Source organism: Pseudonaja textilis, chromosome 1 (assembly GCF_049901715.1).
Source record: "Pseudonaja textilis isolate UNSWEBS1 chromosome 1, rPseTex1.2, whole genome shotgun sequence".
Classification (NCBI taxonomy): domain Eukaryota; kingdom Metazoa; phylum Chordata; class Lepidosauria; order Squamata; family Elapidae; genus Pseudonaja; species Pseudonaja textilis.
In genome coordinates this window covers 215,109,387-215,129,775 of record NC_141990.1, presented here as the reverse complement: position 1 = coordinate 215,129,775, position 20,389 = coordinate 215,109,387, and the positions used below count along the sequence as shown (strand labels likewise).

Here is a 20,389-nt window from a genome sequence, read left to right as displayed (position 1 = left end):
AGAAAAAGGAGAGGCATTATCTGTTTAATGAAGAGAAAGATGGAAGGCTGAAAATAATAATTGGGAATACTATTAGCTATACTATTCATGTTCACTAATTTATTCTTGCAAACAGTCTCAAAAGTAATCAAAAGTAAGTGGCATCAATAATGGATTTCAGTAAAAAGCAGCCTCCTATGTGGAAGATTCTATAGATTGGCGATCTGCTACGTAGTCGTAAAGTCAAAACAAAATATCTAACCTTCACTTCTTCTATATATGGGATGCATTTACCTCTGCAGAATGAGGACTGGATGGTATGAGGCGTGTTCTCAGCTAGACAGATGTAATGCATCTGGTAATACCTAGTTTCTCTCTCATTGCTGACTTGGTTTTGTTGATCCCAGGGGCCTTTCCCTTTAGTAAGTGTTAAGCTTCCAAGCTTCTGCATTAAGAAAGCTACAGATGTGTTTTATTGCTCTTAATAGTCTCTCTTCCTCTCAGTATGACCCCCTGAATCTTCTTTCTTCCTGCAAAAGAAATGTTATTATTATTTGGCATTAGAAAGGGGTCTTGGCTTTCAAATTTCTCTCTCTCCCTGTCCCTCCCTCTTCCCTTCCCTCCCTTTGTAAATAAGTTCAGTGTAGAATGGGCACAGAGGCAGGCAGGTTTGAAAAATTCACAAATGGGCAAAAGTGAGGATAATTGGTTCTGGCAAGCTAAATGGTTTTCCAGTGCCAGGCACACTATTTGAAAAAAAAAAAAACACTCTCATTCTCCTCTCCCCCCCACACACACACAGACACACACACACAGTTTATTAGATCCCTGCTTTAATTTTCTTATGCTGCTTCTCATTAACTAGGCTTTGTCTGTCTTTCTTTTGTAAAAGGCAGGATGTTAATTTCGACAACATTACTGTATCCAGAAGTCTCCCCTCCTTTCCTCCATTCCCTTCCTCCCCCTCTTTCTCTCCTTTTCCTTCTCCCTTGTGAACTCTCTGTTCATACAGCAGGATTATTTTGGAGTGGGGGGGGGCTTAGAAATGAGAGATTGTTTATAAATTTGCGGAAATAGAGGAATGTAGAGGGCCCCAGCCTGGTGTCTTTTGTCCAGAGCAAGCACATGTCAGAGTTACTACTACAGTTTTGGCAGGGAACAGGGAGATTCTAACATCTTCACAGATATTTTGCTCTTCTGGAAACATTTTACCCTTCTTCTCTCCACTGCCCCTGTCTTGTTCCCCGTGCAGTAGCTCATGAGCATCTGAAAGAGAGGAGTCTCTTTGGCCTTCCTCATCCTCCTCCAGGAGCCAGCCCTGCAGACTACTATCACCAGATGACATTCATGGCCAGCCACCCGAATCCTTACGGGGATCTCCTTGTGCAGAGTGGAGCAGCAGCCGGGGCCACGCATCTTCATGATTACCTCAGCCCTGTAGATGGTGAGTAAAAGAGCCTTCTCTGGCTTGGATCCGTGTTCAGGAATATTCTTGCTGGAATGAGCACTTCTGGAGTGGGTAAACGGCACTGTAACGTTGATCATAAAAACGGCCCTGAGTGCACTCACCTAGGTGCCTTAAGAAAGATCAGATTGTCGAAAACACTAGGTTACTTGACATCCTCTCACTTCCTGCAGGTGGCTGAAGGCCCTGTTTTGCCACATGGCCCAAATAATAGGACCAACCTCTTTCCCCCACTTGTTTTTGCAAACTCTTCTTAAAGAACGTACAACTTGTCTTGCTAAACCTCCAGTTCTACTGGATAACAAACACCCTCATTAAACTTGGCAGACACTGGGAAGCTAAGACGTGTGAACTGAAAGGCTCTGCCATGCTAAATGAGAGCAGGCACGATTGCTTCACGGTGCAAGAACAAATGCTGCACCCCGCCTCTTCAGAAACTGGGAGGGACGGAGGGAAAAAAAGTTCTCATTTAAAGTGTTGCTTGCTTGTTAAACTTCATGCTTTGAACAGCTCCAGCCTTTCAAACCCATTAAGAAAGGGAGGAATTAATTTTGCAGAATTAGTACAGGTTTTGTGATGAGGATCTCTTTACGTTGTTGAGAGACTATAGGCAAGTCATCTTAGCTGAAGCACTTTTAGCAGTTTTCAGGGGGAAATCGCTACAAACACTTTCATTAAATAAATGTGACTAACAAATGCTTAATATGCCTGGATTGTATGTTGCAGCTTCCCTCTTTTCACAAATATAGATAAGGTGGGAACAACTGGAAATAAGGCAACCATTGAGCAGGTTCTAACTGATGACAATATTTGGGCCTGAGTAGGAGAAAGTTTACTAGGACTTTGCCAATACCATTGGGAAAAGCCACTGTGAAACACATGTCTTATGCATTGCTATAACCGAGTACTGTACTAAATTTAAGATATCTTTTGAGTATAGTTTTCCAGGTTAAACCATGTGCGTGTTTTATAAAACAGAATCTAGTAGCATATTAGAGATCAATTTTGGGGGGTGGTATGAGTTTCGATAACAAATATTCACTGAATTTTAGCCATGTAGCTTATGGGAAAGTTGATGAATACATACACTCGTATACTTCTTGCTTATAGGGTTTGGTGAAATGAAATAGCACACAATTTTTTTCCCCATGGTTCAGATTCCCTCATTTGTTCTCTTTTCAAATCAGCCTCTCTCAGAGTGTGTCTCCACCCCTCCAGCTCATGGCTTTTCTGTTGACGCATAGGCCACAGTAAACCACTCAACCTTTAATGTGCCATAGAAGAATTCGCAGCAGGCCTCTGTGGAGTAAAACTTCAGTTCCGCCCTGTTGCATTTATGTTAATTTCACGCAGGAGGATAAAACCTTAGCAACCTCCAAAGAAATGAGGTCAGCTTTTAAATCTGAGGAGGCTCATCTGTAACTTTAAAAGCCTACTAGTTTAGAAGGGCTGTTTCCCCCTCCCCCTCAGTCCTTGTCCTCTCCAAAGAATTCTTTGTGGCTGTGGTTTTCAATCCTTGGGGTGATTTCCCACCCCCACCCCTGCCTCCCGTTAAAAAAAAGTTGCCTACAAATGAATAACAATGGCTACCACTGTAGTGTTTCCACTTTCTGTAGGTCACACTTTCTGAGGATAGGAAATACGGGCAAAACCCAGTCGCATATGATTTACTAACATGAATTCAAGATCTTTGTGTTTCGCTGCTTATTAGTCATTGCAAAAAGAGGAGCTATCAAAGTTAAATGGATACCAATTTTTTAAAAAAGTAAGTTAATACATGTTGCTGGTTGTGGATGTAGCATCACAATAGTGTTTGTAATGTTGAAATTTAATTTTACTGCACTCAACAGAAAGTACAATATAAGGTGTCTCTCAACGTTCTTTCCTCTGATCTTTTGGCTAAAATTTTGCTGAGTCCTGGATTCTTCAAAAAATCCCATTTACTTATGCTGGCTTAAGGAGCCTTAATTGTTTTTAAAGGTGGTGAGACAGCTTTTGTGTAGCTCAAGAAGGATCTCAGAATACCTTGAACTGCAAAACTAAAGGACCCTAAGAAATTTGTCTCTTAGGACATCATCTGTGCCAGAACAAACACGATGCTGTGTGACACTACAGAACATAAAAAACAAAGTTCACAAGAAAATTACAGATGGCAGCCACATGCTGTTTGGTGCGAAAGGAGTTGCCTGATACAGAACTCTGATGATATATTTATTTACCGTGCTTCAGCTTAAGTTAATATTGCTTCTGATTTGGTGTCCTATGAATAGGATTTTACTTCGTTTTCAAAAGCAGAAGGAGCACAGAAGGGATATCCAGCCATTTAGGACTGAGTCCTGTTTCCTTTTTGATCAAGCACCAAAGGAGGTGAAGTGAAGCCCTGTAGGGTAGCACTTCACTTGCCCTTTCTGAACTTTCAGCTCTTTTCCAAAAGAGTCAAAGTATTAAGGAAAGGCATAACTTTGAAAGTAGAAAAATGTGTATGCATATAAAGAGGCAGTGGTGATATTCAGCCGGTTCGCACTGGATCGAGCGAACCAGTAGCAAGAATTTGGCGTGGGTCGCCGAACCGGTGGTAAATTCAGGCTGGCCACGCCCCCAATCCGGTCGACCTCTTGCCCGACACTTGCTTACCTGCCCGCCTGATATTCACCTAAGGTATTTCTTTTTTTTTTTTCTCCCGACAATCAGCTGTGCATAGATAAGCTGTGCCGGGATTCCCCTTGCTGAGGCCCAGGAAGGCAAAAAATGGAGGGAAGAGCTCAGCCCCTCCCCTCCATTTTTTGCCTTCCAGAGTCTTAGGGGAGCAAAAACACCCCCCCCCCAGGCTCCTCTAAGGTTAGGAAGCTCCCAAAATGGAGCTTGGAGGGGTGCTGTGTGCCCCTCCCATGCTCTGTTTTTTTCCTTCCTGAGCCTCAGAACAGCTTTAGAGGAGCAAAAATGCCCCCCAGAGGCTCCTCTGAGGCTAGGAAGCTCCCAAAAATGGGTGGAGGGTGGCAAAAAAAAGAAGGCACACCCACCCAGTCACATGACCACGCCCACCAAGCCACGCCCACAGAACCAGTAGTAAAAGTTTTTGAATCCCACCACTGTAAAGAGGGCAAGATATATCAGTTAATATGAAGCAAATATAAACCTAAATGAAAAGTAATTGTAATTGTCAAAGCTGCTTGATAATGCCATTATCTTTAAAGAACAGAAATAATTTATATTTAAATCTGATCTTTCTTATTGATGCATGGTTATCCATCCACTTATAAGTCTCCACTAAATGAGACAAGTTTATTTTTATTTATTTATTTATTTTGTCAAGCATATATTAGATAACATGTATAAGTATAAACATGATTATGAATACATGAAATGGATACGAATAAAAAGAAACAATAGGACAGGGACGGTAGGCATGTTGATGTGCTTATGCATGCCCCCTACAGACCTGTTAGGAAAGGGGTGAAGTCAATAGTAGACAGTCTAAGGTTAAAGTTTTTGGGGTTTGGGGAAGAAACCACAGTCAGGTGGAGTATTCCAGACATTGACCACGCTGAAGTTGTATTTCCTGCAATCGAGTTTGTACTCCAGCTCACATTCAGGTAAAGATCTTGGTATGGGAGTACACGGGAAATGGCATGATTGAGGGTAGACTGAAAACTTGCATTATATACACTGACAAATACATCTTGGTTACCAGGATCTATTCTTATGTGGCTATGGGGAGGAAGAACCACAGTCTTTCTTGTGAACAATCAACTGATTTTTTTTCATTCTAGTTTTAACATGTGTTACCCCCATTTTAGTCAGTTAACTGGTTTCTACAGGTTTCCATTTCTTTCATCTCCTGTCCATTCATTTCATATCATATTTCAATCTTCCGTTTTGCTTCCCTGCAACAATTTGTTAGCTGTAATAGCTGTTTTAATCAAACCTGCCTCCCTTATTTATTTCTCCTACTGATTTTTCATTACTTTCAGTAACTTTTAATTGTTTTGATATTTGGTGAATATCAAAACACCAAAATCATTGTATCATTGTAAATATTATATTGTGGTGTGAATATCCTTCCATGCTCCTCATAACCCCTGATTCCATTTTGATGTAACTGGTAGGAGTGTGTGCTAGTATATTAGATAGAATCAACAAAAAGATTGAACCTAGGTAGAAGCAAGGATAAGAATTATTGGGGATGTTGTAGAACATGGATGTCAAACTCGCCGCACCACGTTGCCATCACGTGACGTTTTGCGATGTTTTCCCATTCGCAAAACTGGGGTGGGTGTGGCCTACATGTGACGCATCTGGCCCATGGGCCACCAGTTTGACACCCCTGTTGTAGAACAACGAACAGGAGGGCAACAGGTAGAAAGATAAACCTATTCAGCAATGACCACTGGATCCGTCTTGCAGGAGTAAACTTAACCTTTGGATGGTTATAGTACAGTGGTGGCTAACCTTTTTGGACTCCTGTGCCAAAAATTGCATGCATGCCAGTGTGCACGCACTTGTGTGCCACCACCCAGAATGCAATGTGCACCACCCTCCCCATGCCACCTGCGTATGTGTGTGCAATCCCCCCCTCTGCCACCCCCTTACCTGCACTGTGCCTCACAAGCTGATTTTTCAGTTGGTTTGAGGCCTTTTTTGGTATTACAGGAAGTGATGAAACAGGCCTATAATTCATCCTGAAAAGCCTTGTAGAGGCTTTTTCCAAGCTTCTGGGAGGCCGAAAAAGGCCTCAAACCAACCAAACAAAAATCTGTTAGGCGCGTACATGCGCAGTGAGGTAAGTTTGCCTGCGGCTCATGTGCCAGCACAAATGGCTCTGCATGACACTTGTGGCACGCGTGCCATAGGTTCACCATCACAGTTTTAATACTTTAAATATGCATACCACAATGTGTCTACTTTTCATTGGTTTAATGACTGCCCATGCCTTATATGATTAAAAAAATATTTTTTGCAGATTCAAAAGTACTCTGTTCCTGTGTGCTCTTTTAAAATGCTGGCAGGTCACTTTCCTGTCCAAGAACATCCTGACATGTGTACTCATTTATTACCCTTGATTCCTTGTATGTAATCTATCCATTTTAGAGATAATGGAGATTATTTGTCTCTAAACTCCCCCTGTCTACTTCCTCAGAAGTGAAACTAAAATAGCAGCATAGCTTGATAAGATATTATGATGATGGTCACAGCTATACTTAGAGCAGATGTTGGCTTCACGCAATCTTTCACTGAGGCATCAGTTAGAGATAGAACCAAGATAAGTATTCACTAAAAGAAATAAAGCACAAAGACAAATTACTGTAACAAAGGCAACAATAATTCCTGGAATATTTTTTCTTTCCCTTGTTCTTGGGTCATGGATACAAGAGATTATTTATTTATATGACTGCCTATGTCAAAATAGTCATTCTAGGTGGCTAACAATGCATAAAAACATAATATAATGTAAAAAATTTTTTAAATAAATTGAAAACCTAATAAAGTAAAAAAGTAAAAAATACTAAAAGCCTAATAAAATCACATAACAATACAATGGTAGTTTCTTAATAAAAAAGAAACTAATTCACTCTACATGTAAGACTCAACATATTCAATACCTAAGGGAAATACGGTCTTGAATGGTATTCAATGTTTAATTAAACACCAAATCAGAAAGACTATCAGAATTAGTGTTTAACTAAAACCAATTTCAGTTACCAATCTCTAGAAATAAATAGGGAATGTAAAAGGCATTTTGTCAGGCCTCTGCCCTAGCCTTGATATCATCTATTTTATGAGACACATGCATAACAACATTTAGAACCTACAAGGAGTCCTAATGCCTCTTTACTAGCTAAGATATAAACTGATGTTGAAGTGTGATCTGGAGAATGTTATGGTTTCTACCCCAAGGTCTCTCCAATTTCCTTGGGCAAAATTTCTACCACTACCAGGATACAGATCATAACGTTACTAAAAATTTAACAGGCCGCCCTCCTCCTCCTTCTTCTTCTCCTTCTCCTTCTCCTTCTCCTTCTTCTTCTTCTTCTTCTTTTTTTTTGCATTAATGGTCCTTATCTCTCATAATTTTCTGGGTTGGAGAAGGTCCTGTTTATATCTAATAGGTCTATAAAGTTTTTGGAGCAGTCAATTGTGTCACTCAAGGGCAGCAGTGTAACAGTGACCAGATCTACCAGAATGAAGGATTATATCTTCTGATGCCAAATAGTTTCTACTTAAGACTGAAACTCCCTTTAGGGCAAGCACAATTTGGTGCACATGGGTTATCCTATGAGGCATAATACCCATCCAAAGGGAAAGACCAATGAATACAATGTCCAGGAAAAACAAAAATGACTATCTCTGTTCTCAGAGAATTGGATGATGATGATGATGCCTATAACATCCACGTAGATTTTTTCCACCCTAACTTGGGTCTTCCAGTGGTGCACTCATCATCACTATAACTGAGTCTGTCAGCCTGGTTTTGGGTTGTCCTCTTCCCTTTCCTCTCTCCTTTACCGGCAATCTCATTGCAGGGCAACTCACTGTGGGACCAGAGTTACACTAATATCAAAGAAATGGTGAAATAGAATCATTTTTTAAAAGATGCAAAAGGAGGGACAGAATGCAGTGTGAATGACAACAATTTTTTTAAAAAAAATATTTTAAATAATTAAATTGAATTGTTAAATTGTCCCACAGCAAGTTGTTCATGGCTAGTTGGCCGCAGTGAGTTGGCTGTGGCAAGTTGTCCCATTCTATCCTGTATTCCCCACAACGACAATTTTGTGAGGTGGATTGGCCTGAGAGAAAGAGACTGGCTTAAAGTCACCCATCCAGCTTCTATGTCTAACGGAGGACTAGTAGTACTTGAAGTCTCCCAGCTTCTCCCCATAAATTTAGACAAATGATAAATATTTGTAATGGAACACCCTTTTATATATGCATTACAAATGTGATTGACAGAGGAAGTCTATAGTTGAATAAATATTTTTAGTTTCTTATATTTTTGTTTGTGCAGCCTTTCAATGAAGGAAAACAAGCTTTTGATTTGCTTGCGTCTCCTAGAAATTTGTACTAGGAGGTGGAAAGAAGAATGGCCTGAGATCAACCCTGTGACTTTAGTATATATGTAAATGCATCATGTAGCAGAGTCTAATGGAAACTTAACCCACTGTGTTCAATTCTAGGTATAAAAATCAACAACACCAAAGAAATTTCACCACATCTTGCAATATCTAGAGGATCCAAATTAGAGCAGACAGTAATGAAATGCATATGCCTTGATTTGTGATAAAATAAGTCCCAGGTTATCTTGCAGAAACTGACAGCTTCCAGCAGAGTTTTATACCCTGAAAAAAAAAAGATTAGAGGTCTCTAAATGGTTGCACCAATAAAACCTGGGCTACTCTTGGACATCAAGATTTCTACAGTGGTCAAATTAATGGGAACCAATGGCAGAGCTGACACGGCAGGCATAAATCATGGTGGGAAGGAGCAGCAAGGACCGGGTACAAGGCTTTTCTTTCTATTTAGTAATTTATCAAGGGAAGTGGCACATTAATAAACAGATCTCCCTTGAGAGGTGGGAGTAACAGAGATAAATATGACTGTGAAAGCCAACTTGCTCACTCCCCTTGGTAAAGTAGGAGAATGGACACACGCAAACAAAGCCCTTCATGGCTGTATCAATTTGGGCAAGTGAGTGAATACGTTTACATCTTGGCAAAATTCTGTCTTGTAGGAATAATCAAAATAAGGGCCTTTAGTATAAAGTGCTGCATCATTCCTCATTAGCTGGATGACTATATTGCTTAAGAAGATACATTCACACAGAGGTTTTGAAAGGAGGTTAGGCATATGTTAGATGCTGTCCAGCCTCGGCAGTTCATCCTCAGGGAGATGCTTGTCTTGCTGGATCCCAAGAGCCAAACCACAGAGGGAAGCAGTTGCTGGATTAAGTGTGCAGAATTGACAGCCAGTTATGCAGCCCCATATGAGCACATCTACAACGTCAGCATGGGAATTTGTAAGCCAATGGTAGGTCTGTTTCACCAAGGAGAGTTACTCTATTTCTCAGTTAAGCTCAGTAGTATTATCCATGCTCATGAAACCTTTGTGAGTATTTTTGTATAAATGTTCTTAGATCTCCCAGTGCAAAATAATAAACCACAGTGTGTTTCCCATAGTAAGATGGTTGAATGTGTTCTCTTTTATTTTATCTTTATAGCATACACTTTATACAATACATGCAGCTGTATGGTAAGTAAGGGGGCGCAATGGCTCAGCGGTTCAAGATGCTGAGTTTGTCAGCTGCAAAGCTGACAGTCTGGGTTTGAAACCCAAATGCCACGCAACAGAGTGCACTCCGGTTCCTTGCTCCAGTTCCTGTCCACCTAGCCATTCGAAAGCATGCAGATGTGAGTAGATAAATAGGTACCACTTCAGTGAGAAGGTAATAGTGTTCCATGCACCTCAGGATATAGTTATGCTGGTCACATGACCATGGAAATACCTTTGGACACTGGGGGCTCACTTGGCAAATGGAGATGAGCATCATCTCCTTGAGTCAGACATGATTGGGCATGGGAAGCCTTTACTTTTACCTTAATGGTAAGTAAACATTTAAAAATATAAACAGTAGAAAGCTATATTGTACTCAACATTCAATAGTGTGAGCTCTCTTAAAGAAATCAAAAGTAATTTAGTTTGATGATAAGATGGTAAGTTGAAAAACCTCTCCTCAGCCACATGGGAAGTGAGTAAGATTTCAAGGAGTCAATAAAACTGATGCTTTGGAAGCCTAGGGAATCTTCCAGCTCATATCTAAAAAAGACTAGAATAAATTATATTAAATAAATAGAATTTCTTAAATGCTGAAACTGTAAAATTTAGAGCTCATATTCTATATATGATGCTAGCCGAAGAGTGTATGTGAAAAGTAGCAGCTGTTAACACCGAGCTTGGCAAAGTTTCACTGAATTCTCTTTGGTGATAAACTCATGTTGTTTCCTGCAGAGATGCCTAGTGCTATCTCCTGCCTGTCAATTCAGCTCCTTCAAATGGTTTACATGACTGATAATTGTTGCCTTTACTGAATTAAGCCTTTAGATTCGCTGGTATTGCCTGAATCTGATGCAAACCTACCACAGCCACCAGAAAAGTTTGGAACGATTGGGATTTTGAACTCCCCAAGATGTTTCATCCAAGCAACATTGCTATTTCTGCTTGGGAGTATTGCTAATGTCTAAGGAGAGCGGGTTCACAACCCCCACAGTGCAGGATCAGCCCACCCCAGGAGAAGCGCCCAGTGGCCATCCCTGCCTGGCACCAGGCAGAGTGCAAAGAGCTTCGCCTGGGGCGCCCAGCGCAGCTGACAGGCGGGCCCTCCTGCCCGGCGGCAGAGCTCTGGCCAAAGCAGTGATCGCCTCCCTGCCGGACTCTCCACTCATCCCGCCAGGGCCACGCCGGAGCTGAGCAGGATTGGCAGAGCCGGGAAAGTGAGCCGCTGGTGCGCATCCGCCTGCCAAGCAAAAGAACCGGGCTGACTCGAGCTTGGCTTCCTTTCCAAGTCCCTCCAGCCCGACCCGGAAGGGGCCACTGGGAGAGGCTGCCCGAGGCAGTGATAGCGCTCACTCATTCGTGGACAGGGAGGCAAGGCGACAGCCCACACCGTATCCTCCTCCGAGCTGAGCCCCGCCGAGTGAGCACCTCTGCCTGATGCCCATGCCGCGTTTGAAGCTGCCAGTGAGTTTGGAGATGCGTGGGGACAGGGACGGGCTGGGTGAGGGGTGGAAAGGACGGACAGCTTCAGGCTCTCTCCGCTGGACCTGATGGCCAGGGAAGCAGCACCTGAAGCCGAGTGTCTCCACCAGGCTCCGGTTGCAGAGAGGAGCCCTGGTGGGCCGCACATGGCTGCGCCAAATGCCACATGGCTGCGCCAAACACCACGGCATTGCTCCAAACGCCATGCCAAGCTCCCCTGCCATTCCCCCCCATTTCGCATGTTTTAATATAGGCCTTAATTTGGGGGGAGAGGCTTAATTTCATTTCATGCCAAGAAAACATGCTGGGACTTCCTATTGGGGGAGGCCGTATTGTTGGAGAAACAGGGTATTAGTTAGATGAAAGAGGTTTCATTATTGCACATGACTGAAAGCAAGACATTGTGAAATCCAGTATATGCTGAGTTTGTTGGGACCAATAACTAAAAATGCAAAGTAATATGCAAATTAGTTCTGTTTTTTGGATCTTGAGGTTTGGTAATCTTAGTCTGATGAGGCTGATGGCAAATTATGGGAATTTAAACTATAATAATAATTCATTTTTGAGATATCTTTAAAATCTTTGTTGCATTATCATGTCTCATGAAACATTGCTCATGAATCGTGTTTTGGCTATTATGAAATCAAACATGAATAAATTTGGTGAACGTGTTCATAATTAATTACTAGTACCAATAATTGACACGTAGGGAAGAGTCTTCTGGGGACAAATCCTCTAATAACTGTTCACTAAGTATTCCTCTTTCTGTGTCTTTTATTATATTAAACCAGTTCTCCTAGCACTGGTATAGACCCAAGTAAAGCAGAGATTACTTGATTGAATGGTTGAGAATTGCTAATTTAATGGCAAACATGCTCAAACCAGAATTGGCGTCTATGAGGTTGCTTGGTCAACTAATTTCTAACCTCCCTATATTCAAAACCTGTGATTTATTTGTAGAAATGATGAAAGTCATTGACTGACAACTCTTCCAAAGGAGACTCTTATTTACTCTGTAAAACCACTATCATCTTCCTCCACAAGCCATAAGTGAACCAATCTAATGTTTTGGCCTCTCCCAACCAAATTAATTTTCCCAGTTCAAAAAGGATCCTATTCCAAGGCTCATATTTGGAACCCAACTTCTCCTCAAAAAAACCGACAAATATACAGACCGGTTCAGCTAAACTCAAATGTTTTTTAAAGAAGGAAAGCAAACAACCCAACTATTAATTAAATGCCAAACTCTTATGAAGTAAACTGAGGGGGGAAGACCTAAAACGAAGGGCTTACACTACTTACGTCCATTTACTTTGTTTATTCTCCAAATAGGAGAATTATTATTTTTTTTGAAGAATGTTTCATAGCTCCATTGAGAATTGTAGTTGCTCATACCCACTTGAAAGCAATGAATCTTGCCTGCTAGACAAATAGAGGGTTGCTGCTTTTGAACTCTTGAGTTCCTCCCTCATAAGTAGGCGTTAGGTCTGTTTTCCTTTTGTGCCCTCATTGGGATTCTCCTATGGCACCCAGCCTTGATTTTGGAAGTAGTGCACTAACTTTCTTGTGCAACAAACAGAATACTCTCGTTCCAATGTGTGTTATTGACAGGCACACAACATTTGGTTGGACAATTACTGTTGTTTTTGTGTATGATGTCTAACCAAAGTACTTGCTAAATGCGGACTGGATGAACATTTATACTTCCGTACATGTAAATGAGCCAAGCTTTTCGTTACATTGCCAACCATTTTTAGAAAATGAATTGTCCATTTTAGCAATCCACACTAGGTTAATATACCAGCAGTAAATCATCTCACACTGATTTTTCTAAATAAAATATTTGCTGTGGATTGAAATTCCCATTAATACATATGAATCTTTGTATCTATGCTTCACATTCCTTTAAGGTCCCTAGCTTATAAATGCTAAATCTGAGTCATATTTCACCAACAGCTTATTGGATGAGCATGTTGTGATCTGTAAATTAGTTTGGGATATGCAAACTACGTTATTGGGAGGTTGTTTTGCTTTTGTAGTGACAAACGAAACAAAATTCTTCAAGACATCTGGTTACCAAACTTACCTGATTTTTCTACCTTTTAGCTCTGTGTAAAATAAGCATATCAATTGCTTTGATTTTGTTGGTCAGTACTGTTAGTTTTAACCTTGAGTATCTCCCAAGTACAGCAAATGCATAACAGGAGAATGGCAGCACAGGTTTGCCCAGGGCAAAGGCACTTTTGATGTAACTATATTTATATTTTTTAATTGAGTGTGGCCATTTACAGTATTAGGGCAAATCTTCATTTTTCACCACTTTTATGGAGGGGATGAGAAGGTGAAAATCAAAGATATTTGTATCACATGCAACTTTTGTGTGCCTTTTTTCTTAATTTATGCAAGGCAATTTACATGCCACCCTAACTCCTTAGAGCAACTTACAACCAGAATGAAAGCAATGTAACAGGTTTGTTGCATGCAACAAATCAGTCAACAATAAATCTCATAATGCTATATAAAAATAAAGAGACCAGAGAAAACTCAGTTAGATCACGGAGGGCTGGGTTTTGTTTTTCCTTAAATCTGCACTGACATCAAAATTGAGATACCACCTAAACTTCAGTGGGAAGTGCATTCCAGGATCTATGAGGCTCATATAATTAACAATACTGTAGACATTATTAATCTCGTATTAGAAAGGATTATAATACCTGGGACAACTGCAAAGGGATTGTCGATCACCTGATCAAAGTCCTGCTCCGTTTTCCATGCATTGCACCTGTATCACCAGTGAAAGGGGGAGGCACAGTCATATGGTTGTGGTGACAGTCTTGAGTTTTTGGAGTCTTCATTGTTTGACCATCTCCTGCAAACAACCCTAGCGGGATTCCTTAGAAATGTTGCCATTTCATAGCATTGAGAGCACTAGATAGTAGCATTCTGTTCTTCTTTTTCTTTCATCCAAGGTCAGGAGTCGGTTGTGGTCACTCGTGTAATAACAACTGAGGTTATCATTCTGAATGCCCATAGATAAATGGTTTTTATATATGATCTTACTGACCATATATAAACATCACACAAACTTTAAATGTACATGTTAATCCTCGACTTACGAGCACAATTGTGGAACAGACCACCGATTCTCTTTTGAATAAAATTTTCAGCTTAGGATATGCTATGGTGTGAAATATGTGCTTCCAGCAAAACTAAGTACAGGTAGATCTTGAACCCAAACTTTCTGTTGCTAAGTGAGATATTTGTTAAGTGAATTTTGCCCCACTTTATGACCTTTCTTGCCACTGCTGTTAAGCGAATCACTGCAATCTATAAGTTAGTAACCCAGTTGTTAAGTGAATCTGGCTTCCCCATTGACTTGGCTCATCATAAGGTCGCAAAAGGGGATCACAATGATCCTGGGACACAGCAAAGGTCATAAATATGAACCAGTTGCCAAACATCTGGATTTTGATCATATGATCACGGGGGATGCTGCAAAACGGTCATAAGTCACATTTTTTCAGGGGCGTTGTAACTTTGAATGGTCACTAAATGAACTGTTGTAAGTTGAGGACTACCTGTATTTAATTTCAAATTAATTGTGTCGGGTTGAAATACTTGTTTTAAAAAGATTGAAAACCAGCTTCTTTTACACTGGAACCATGCTCTCTCTCTCTCCTTATTTTCATTTCACACAGTGTCAAGATTCTCCAGCCCAAGAGTAACGCCAAGACTCAGCAGGAAGCGAGCGCTTTCTATATCCCCCTTGTCCGACGCCAGCATTGACCTCCAAACCATGATTCGGACTTCACCCAATTCCCTGGTTGCTTATATTAATAATTCCAGAAGTAGTTCTGCCGCTAGTGGCTCGTATGGCCATTTATCAGCAGGGGCAATAAGGTAAGGCAAGATGAAATACCTCACACAATGAAATTCTCAACTTTTCAATTTCTGGCACAATCCTAAACTACAGCAGGGATTGCAATTCAGTTTCCCCAAGGGCCAAACTGGGATTCTTGTGGAGATGTGGAATAGGTGCATACATACGCAAACTGAAAAAAAAAAGGCAATTGCCTTCAAAATAAAACCAATGTAGATGTATTGCATGCACGGCCTAGGAAGGACAGACCTTTGATGGCCTTAGGAGCAGTCAGTCTATTGCACCATAAGCAGCCCAAAGAGGGGCCGGTCTACCTGCCTTCCGAAGCGTGGGATGAGCTGGCCTGCCAGGCTTGCCAAATCACTTAACTTCACCCCCATCAGTACTTCTAGCAGAAAAGCCTTATTTAATTTTGAACCAGGACAACCAAGGGGCCAGATGTGAGCCAGAGATTGTAAAATGCCTATGGCTTCTCCACAGTTAAATCGACAAAATAAGCAGTTTTTCATTCTCTCACGTTGAGTCATATTCGTTTGGTTATTAAAACCAACGGTTTTTGAAATGGAACTTGTGCAGATGTCTTGTTTGCAAACCTTTATTCCAAAGCTTTTTATTGGTATACAGGGATGAAGCTATTCCCTGATTTCAGAAACAGAGAGGGCTATGTTCTTTTTCCATTAAGTTGAAAGTGAACAGGCCTCAAGTGGATTATTTTATGTTCTTCAGAAACTGTGCATCTCTTGTCAATTGTAAACAATTATTTAAAGTTTGTATCTATTTCCCCAAGCTATCAACAACTGAGCAATGTTATTTAAATTATTTTCTCTGATTATTTATAAATGTGTCAATCCTTGGATGAACCACTAATAAAAAAAATAATTAAAATGAGACTCACACTTCCTGATGGTATGAGTAAATATTCTTTTTAAGCATCAGCACATTCTCGTACTTTGTTGGGTTTTACATGCCCATGAATCCAATTTCTAATTTATAGTAAGCAGTAATTTCCACATGTACAATTCCTCCCTTGAAGGATTCAAATAGCAGAAGCAGCAGGGCCACTGAATGCCAGGAATCTATAGTAAACAGCACACAATATCTCAATAGAAATACTGACCTTGAATGATACATGGCTCCCGAAAAATCTCTGGCGCTCATCAGTGATCTTTTGATAAACTTGGACTGACCATGTGTAATTCATGGCCAGCAAAGAGATAATATGCAACTGACAAAGGCCAGCTCCAGTGAGCTTGATAAGTCTCAGAATTTTTTTTTTAAAGCATAAAGTCAAGGGAAATTGCCTTAAGGGGATTCCTTGGAAAATCCAGAATGCACCAAAGGAAAATGTAATAATCTAAAACAGGGGTGTCAAACTCAAGGCTTGTGAATCCGGCCCGCAGGATGCTTATATCTGGCCTGGAAATAGCAAAGGACCGGGTCACGGTACCTTTCCTAGCAAAAATGAGGCGCAGGGGGAGGCACAGGCTGCCCCCATGCGCCCCATTTTTGAACTGGACTGCCTCCTGCAGCACTCTACCGGCCAAAATGGGACACAGGGGGCATTCACCCTCTTCCCCTCCCCAACCCCAGTCAGCCCACGGAGGACAACTACAATGCTGATCCGGCCCTCCAAGAAATCCAGTTTGACACCCCTGATCTTCATTAGGGATCCAACTCATTTGTTATTTCTACCTATTTTGCAAGCAAATATTTTAAGATTCAAAAGTAAGACATGCATGGGACAACCTGCTGTTTAGAGGAAGAAGTAGCCCAGCCAGGCTGATTTCAACTCAGCGACTGCCCTTAGCAAACTTCGGTGATTTATTGTAATTGTTAAAGGCTCCACCAATCCAGTTTGATCTTTCTTCCTTCTCTCCAGTCCTGCCTTTACCTTCCCTCATCCGATCAACCCAGTGACATACCAACAAATTCTGAACCAGCAAAGAGGCCTGAGCTCAGCATTTGGACATACCCCTCCTTTTCTACAGCCATCTCCAACTTTCCCTGCCCGGCAGCATGTGGCTGTCATCTCGGTCAACTCTTCTCCTGCTCAGATCAGCAACAGCAGCAACTGCATCGCTGAGTCCAGCCAGGTAGGATCCTCATCAGCTTCTGGCAGGGTTTCAGGTGGTTTTGTGGAAAGCGGTTTCACAAAACCCAGGTGAGTCTCTTAGCATTAATCTTTTCAATTGCCTTGTAAATTTCACTCATCACCACCCTTGCTTTTTATGTTAAATCATTGGCATCCCAAGTCTTCCCAGTTCTGGATGCCCCCCCCCCTCATAGAGTGCTCTTACCCTTGGCCAATGGTGTCTCAGTGCTCGTGCATCTCCAGCAGTGAATGCTGATGAACTGCAGTGATCTGCCATGAAATGAACTGGTACTCAGATTATGAAGCAGCTGGGTTGCTACAAGATCAACTTAATATATGTATTTGCCCTTCATCAGGTAGCGTTCTGATGACAGAGTGCCTTTTAGTTGGCAAGTGACTGAATGTATCTACTTGGAATGAATGAAGCTATTTGTCTCCAAAGTGCAGATGAATCAGTTAAAGTAAACTGAAATTCCCAGTTTACTGGAATATGGATGCGGTGAAATCTGTACTGTTAATCCAATTCATACTGAAGTAGCTAGTTCAAGCAATTGTGCTGTCATGTGAGGTGGGGTGTGAAAAATAACACTGTAAAGTGTTTGCTATTCAAAGGGTTTCTTTTTAATGGAGATGAAGATTTATTCCTCAGTAGCAGGGCTATCCTGAACCTTAAATTAGGGGAACACAACATATGTTGGTCAAAGTCAGCATCTGATTGTGATGTGTTGTGCTGAAACTCCAAAATGAATGGACCTAGATGATATTTGGCTTAATTTCAAACACAATTCACAGAATTGTTGCCAACATGAATAATAATTTTCCTTTACGGATGCATTAAAATGTAACATTTATCAACAGCCTTGGAGATCTCCAAGAGCCAGACCCATGATTTTAAGTGACCCTCTCTGACCCAGGGGCTGCTACCTTGAAAAATAATAATGTAGTTTGTCCATCACAGACAAACAATAATACTGTACATTTCTGGGTGAAATACATTACAAGGGATATTTCACTGAGCATAATAATATTCAGAAAATGAAGGCAGGCTTTAAGAGGAAAAAAAAACATATTTTCTTTTCCTGGATTCATTTTCATCCTGATGTACAGCAGCTGCTTATCAGTCATCTGAAACTGACCGATTTCGGTCAATTACAATGCCACAATGCTGCATTTACTTAAGCACGTGGATCATGACCACTTAACTCATCATCATTTTATTTTTGCTTTACTAGAACAAGCAAAGCAGTGAATCGGCCGTTAGCAGCACAGTCAATCCAGTAATTCATAAACGCAGTAAAGTCAAGACTGAAACAGAGATTCTACCACCAGCTTCTCCACCGACTCAGGTAACTCTTAAAGGAAAGACTACATTCAGCGCTTGGATTGATTAGCTAGAATTTTGTAACCCACCACTCTTTGAGCAAATTATGAATTTGCAGTGAGGAAGAAGGCAGCAACCTCAAGTGTGGGGTGTACATTGTCTTTGAAATACATTAAGTGATAGAGCCATGCTGGAATTGGAAAATGTTCTTTTTAGGTGCTGGGTCATTAGCAATATGTTTTTCCTTGGCTGTTTCATCTAAAATTATTTGAAATTGTTTATTGCAAAGATTGATGCCATGCAAATGACATTCTTTTTTGACATTAAATAGGCACACACCCTCGAGAATGTCAGGGACAGTTTCATTCTGAGTATGGGATTCAGTGATCAGAATTCGGCAAATTTGCAGTTCGCATCCTGAATAGAAAGCACTTTGAAAGTTGCATAGGCTGGAATGACTGGGGGTTTCTAGACAAAATGTATCAGTGAGAATGTTTCAAGATCAATGATCTCCTTCCCACATCTCAACATGATTGCAGATTTCTATTGGAAAAGAACATGTTGGTCATGGCATTTTTTTCAACAGACATGTCACACTGCATCTAAGCAACCAGAAGAAAGATGTTTGACACTCCTGACTCGCTAAGCAAGTGATAATGGTATCGGAGAGCAAAGTTAGATGACAAGAAGAACTTGTGTCACAATAGGAAGCCCCCAATAAGAGACTTGTTCCTCTTCAGGAAGCAATTGCTGAGAGCAGCATCCTTTACCCCGGTGACACAGTATTTGACACCCAGAAAGGCCCACCGGTTTCTGTGTCCTTATCAGAACTGCTGAGTTCCAGGCGGCTTAATGGCTGACACACTCTCTGACGGTTCTTTATCACAACTGTAAACTATTGGGAGTGCTCTAGGCACTTCATTTTCATGAAATATGAGTCTTGCTATTGTCAAGCCAACAGAAGAGTTTATGACAAATTTCTCTTTCAGTTCCAGTTCAGAAGCGGGTTTTGGCATGATGCATGGGGACAGCAACATGTGCAATCATCAGGGGGCTGGTAAAATTGATGAAGATAGCATATCTGGGAAAGATAAACATGCTGTAGTCAGCACAATTAGGGCAAAAAGACATCTCTCTAGAGCATTTGGTTTGGGAACTGCTCAGCATACAAAGACAGCAAAACAACACAGGATCTGAAACAACAATCCTGCTTTAGTCCCAGCATAATCAAACCAGAGAGCTACCTTACGCCAAGAGACGGGAAAAGGGGATTTCCTCTCTCCCGGGGAAAAAGAATTTGTACAGGAATGTAAGGGGCATCCAAGGTGCAGTAATTCCATCTGCCATTGGAGATCCAGATTCTGGTATTTGGCATCTGGGGCTAAGCATGGATTTCTTCACACATTTTACATTTAGAACTCCCCTTGAAAACATTTTACAGGTACTCCATAATATTTCCATGTGACATATCCATATCCATACATATGTTTCACAAAAGCCCATTTCCTAGAAAGGCCCAATTTTTAAAATTTCTTTTGTGTGTACCTTTTGTGTGTACCTATGTGCCATTCTGTAATATAGACCTAAGTTGATTTCCGATTAATTCAACTTTATAGAAGTGTAGAATCACTGCTTCAGATGCTTGTCTGCATTGTAAACAGCAACGCAAAAGCATAACACAGGAATGTGTACCTTCTTTCAGCTCGAAAGGTCACCCTAGACTTTCTGCAGCATGTCAGGGCCATTCTTTGAAAATATGAGTATTTAATACTATAAATAGGAGTATATTAGTGCAGTGGTTAGAATGCAGTACTGCAGGCTACTTCTGCTGACTGCCAGCTGCCGGCAGTTCGGCACTCACCACCTCAAGGTTGACTCAGCCTTCCATCCTTACGAGGTAGG

The 20,389-nt window shown here is 41.1% G+C and overlaps 1 protein-coding gene across 1 annotated transcript in view; it reads left to right on the top strand.

Annotated features, from left to right (window-relative positions):
* Positions 1-20,389, top strand: part of GLI2 (GLI family zinc finger 2) — a 260,165-nt gene that overhangs the window by 217,008 nt on the left and 22,768 nt on the right. Inside the window, exons 5-8 of the mRNA XM_026707931.2 lie at positions 1,232-1,423; positions 14,893-15,094; positions 16,954-17,167; positions 18,399-18,512. Of these exons, the coding sequence (XP_026563716.1) occupies positions 1,232-1,423; positions 14,893-15,094; positions 16,954-17,167; positions 18,399-18,512 (722 nt within the window). The remainder of the gene's footprint in view (positions 1-1,231; positions 1,424-14,892; positions 15,095-16,953; positions 17,168-18,398; positions 18,513-20,389) is intronic.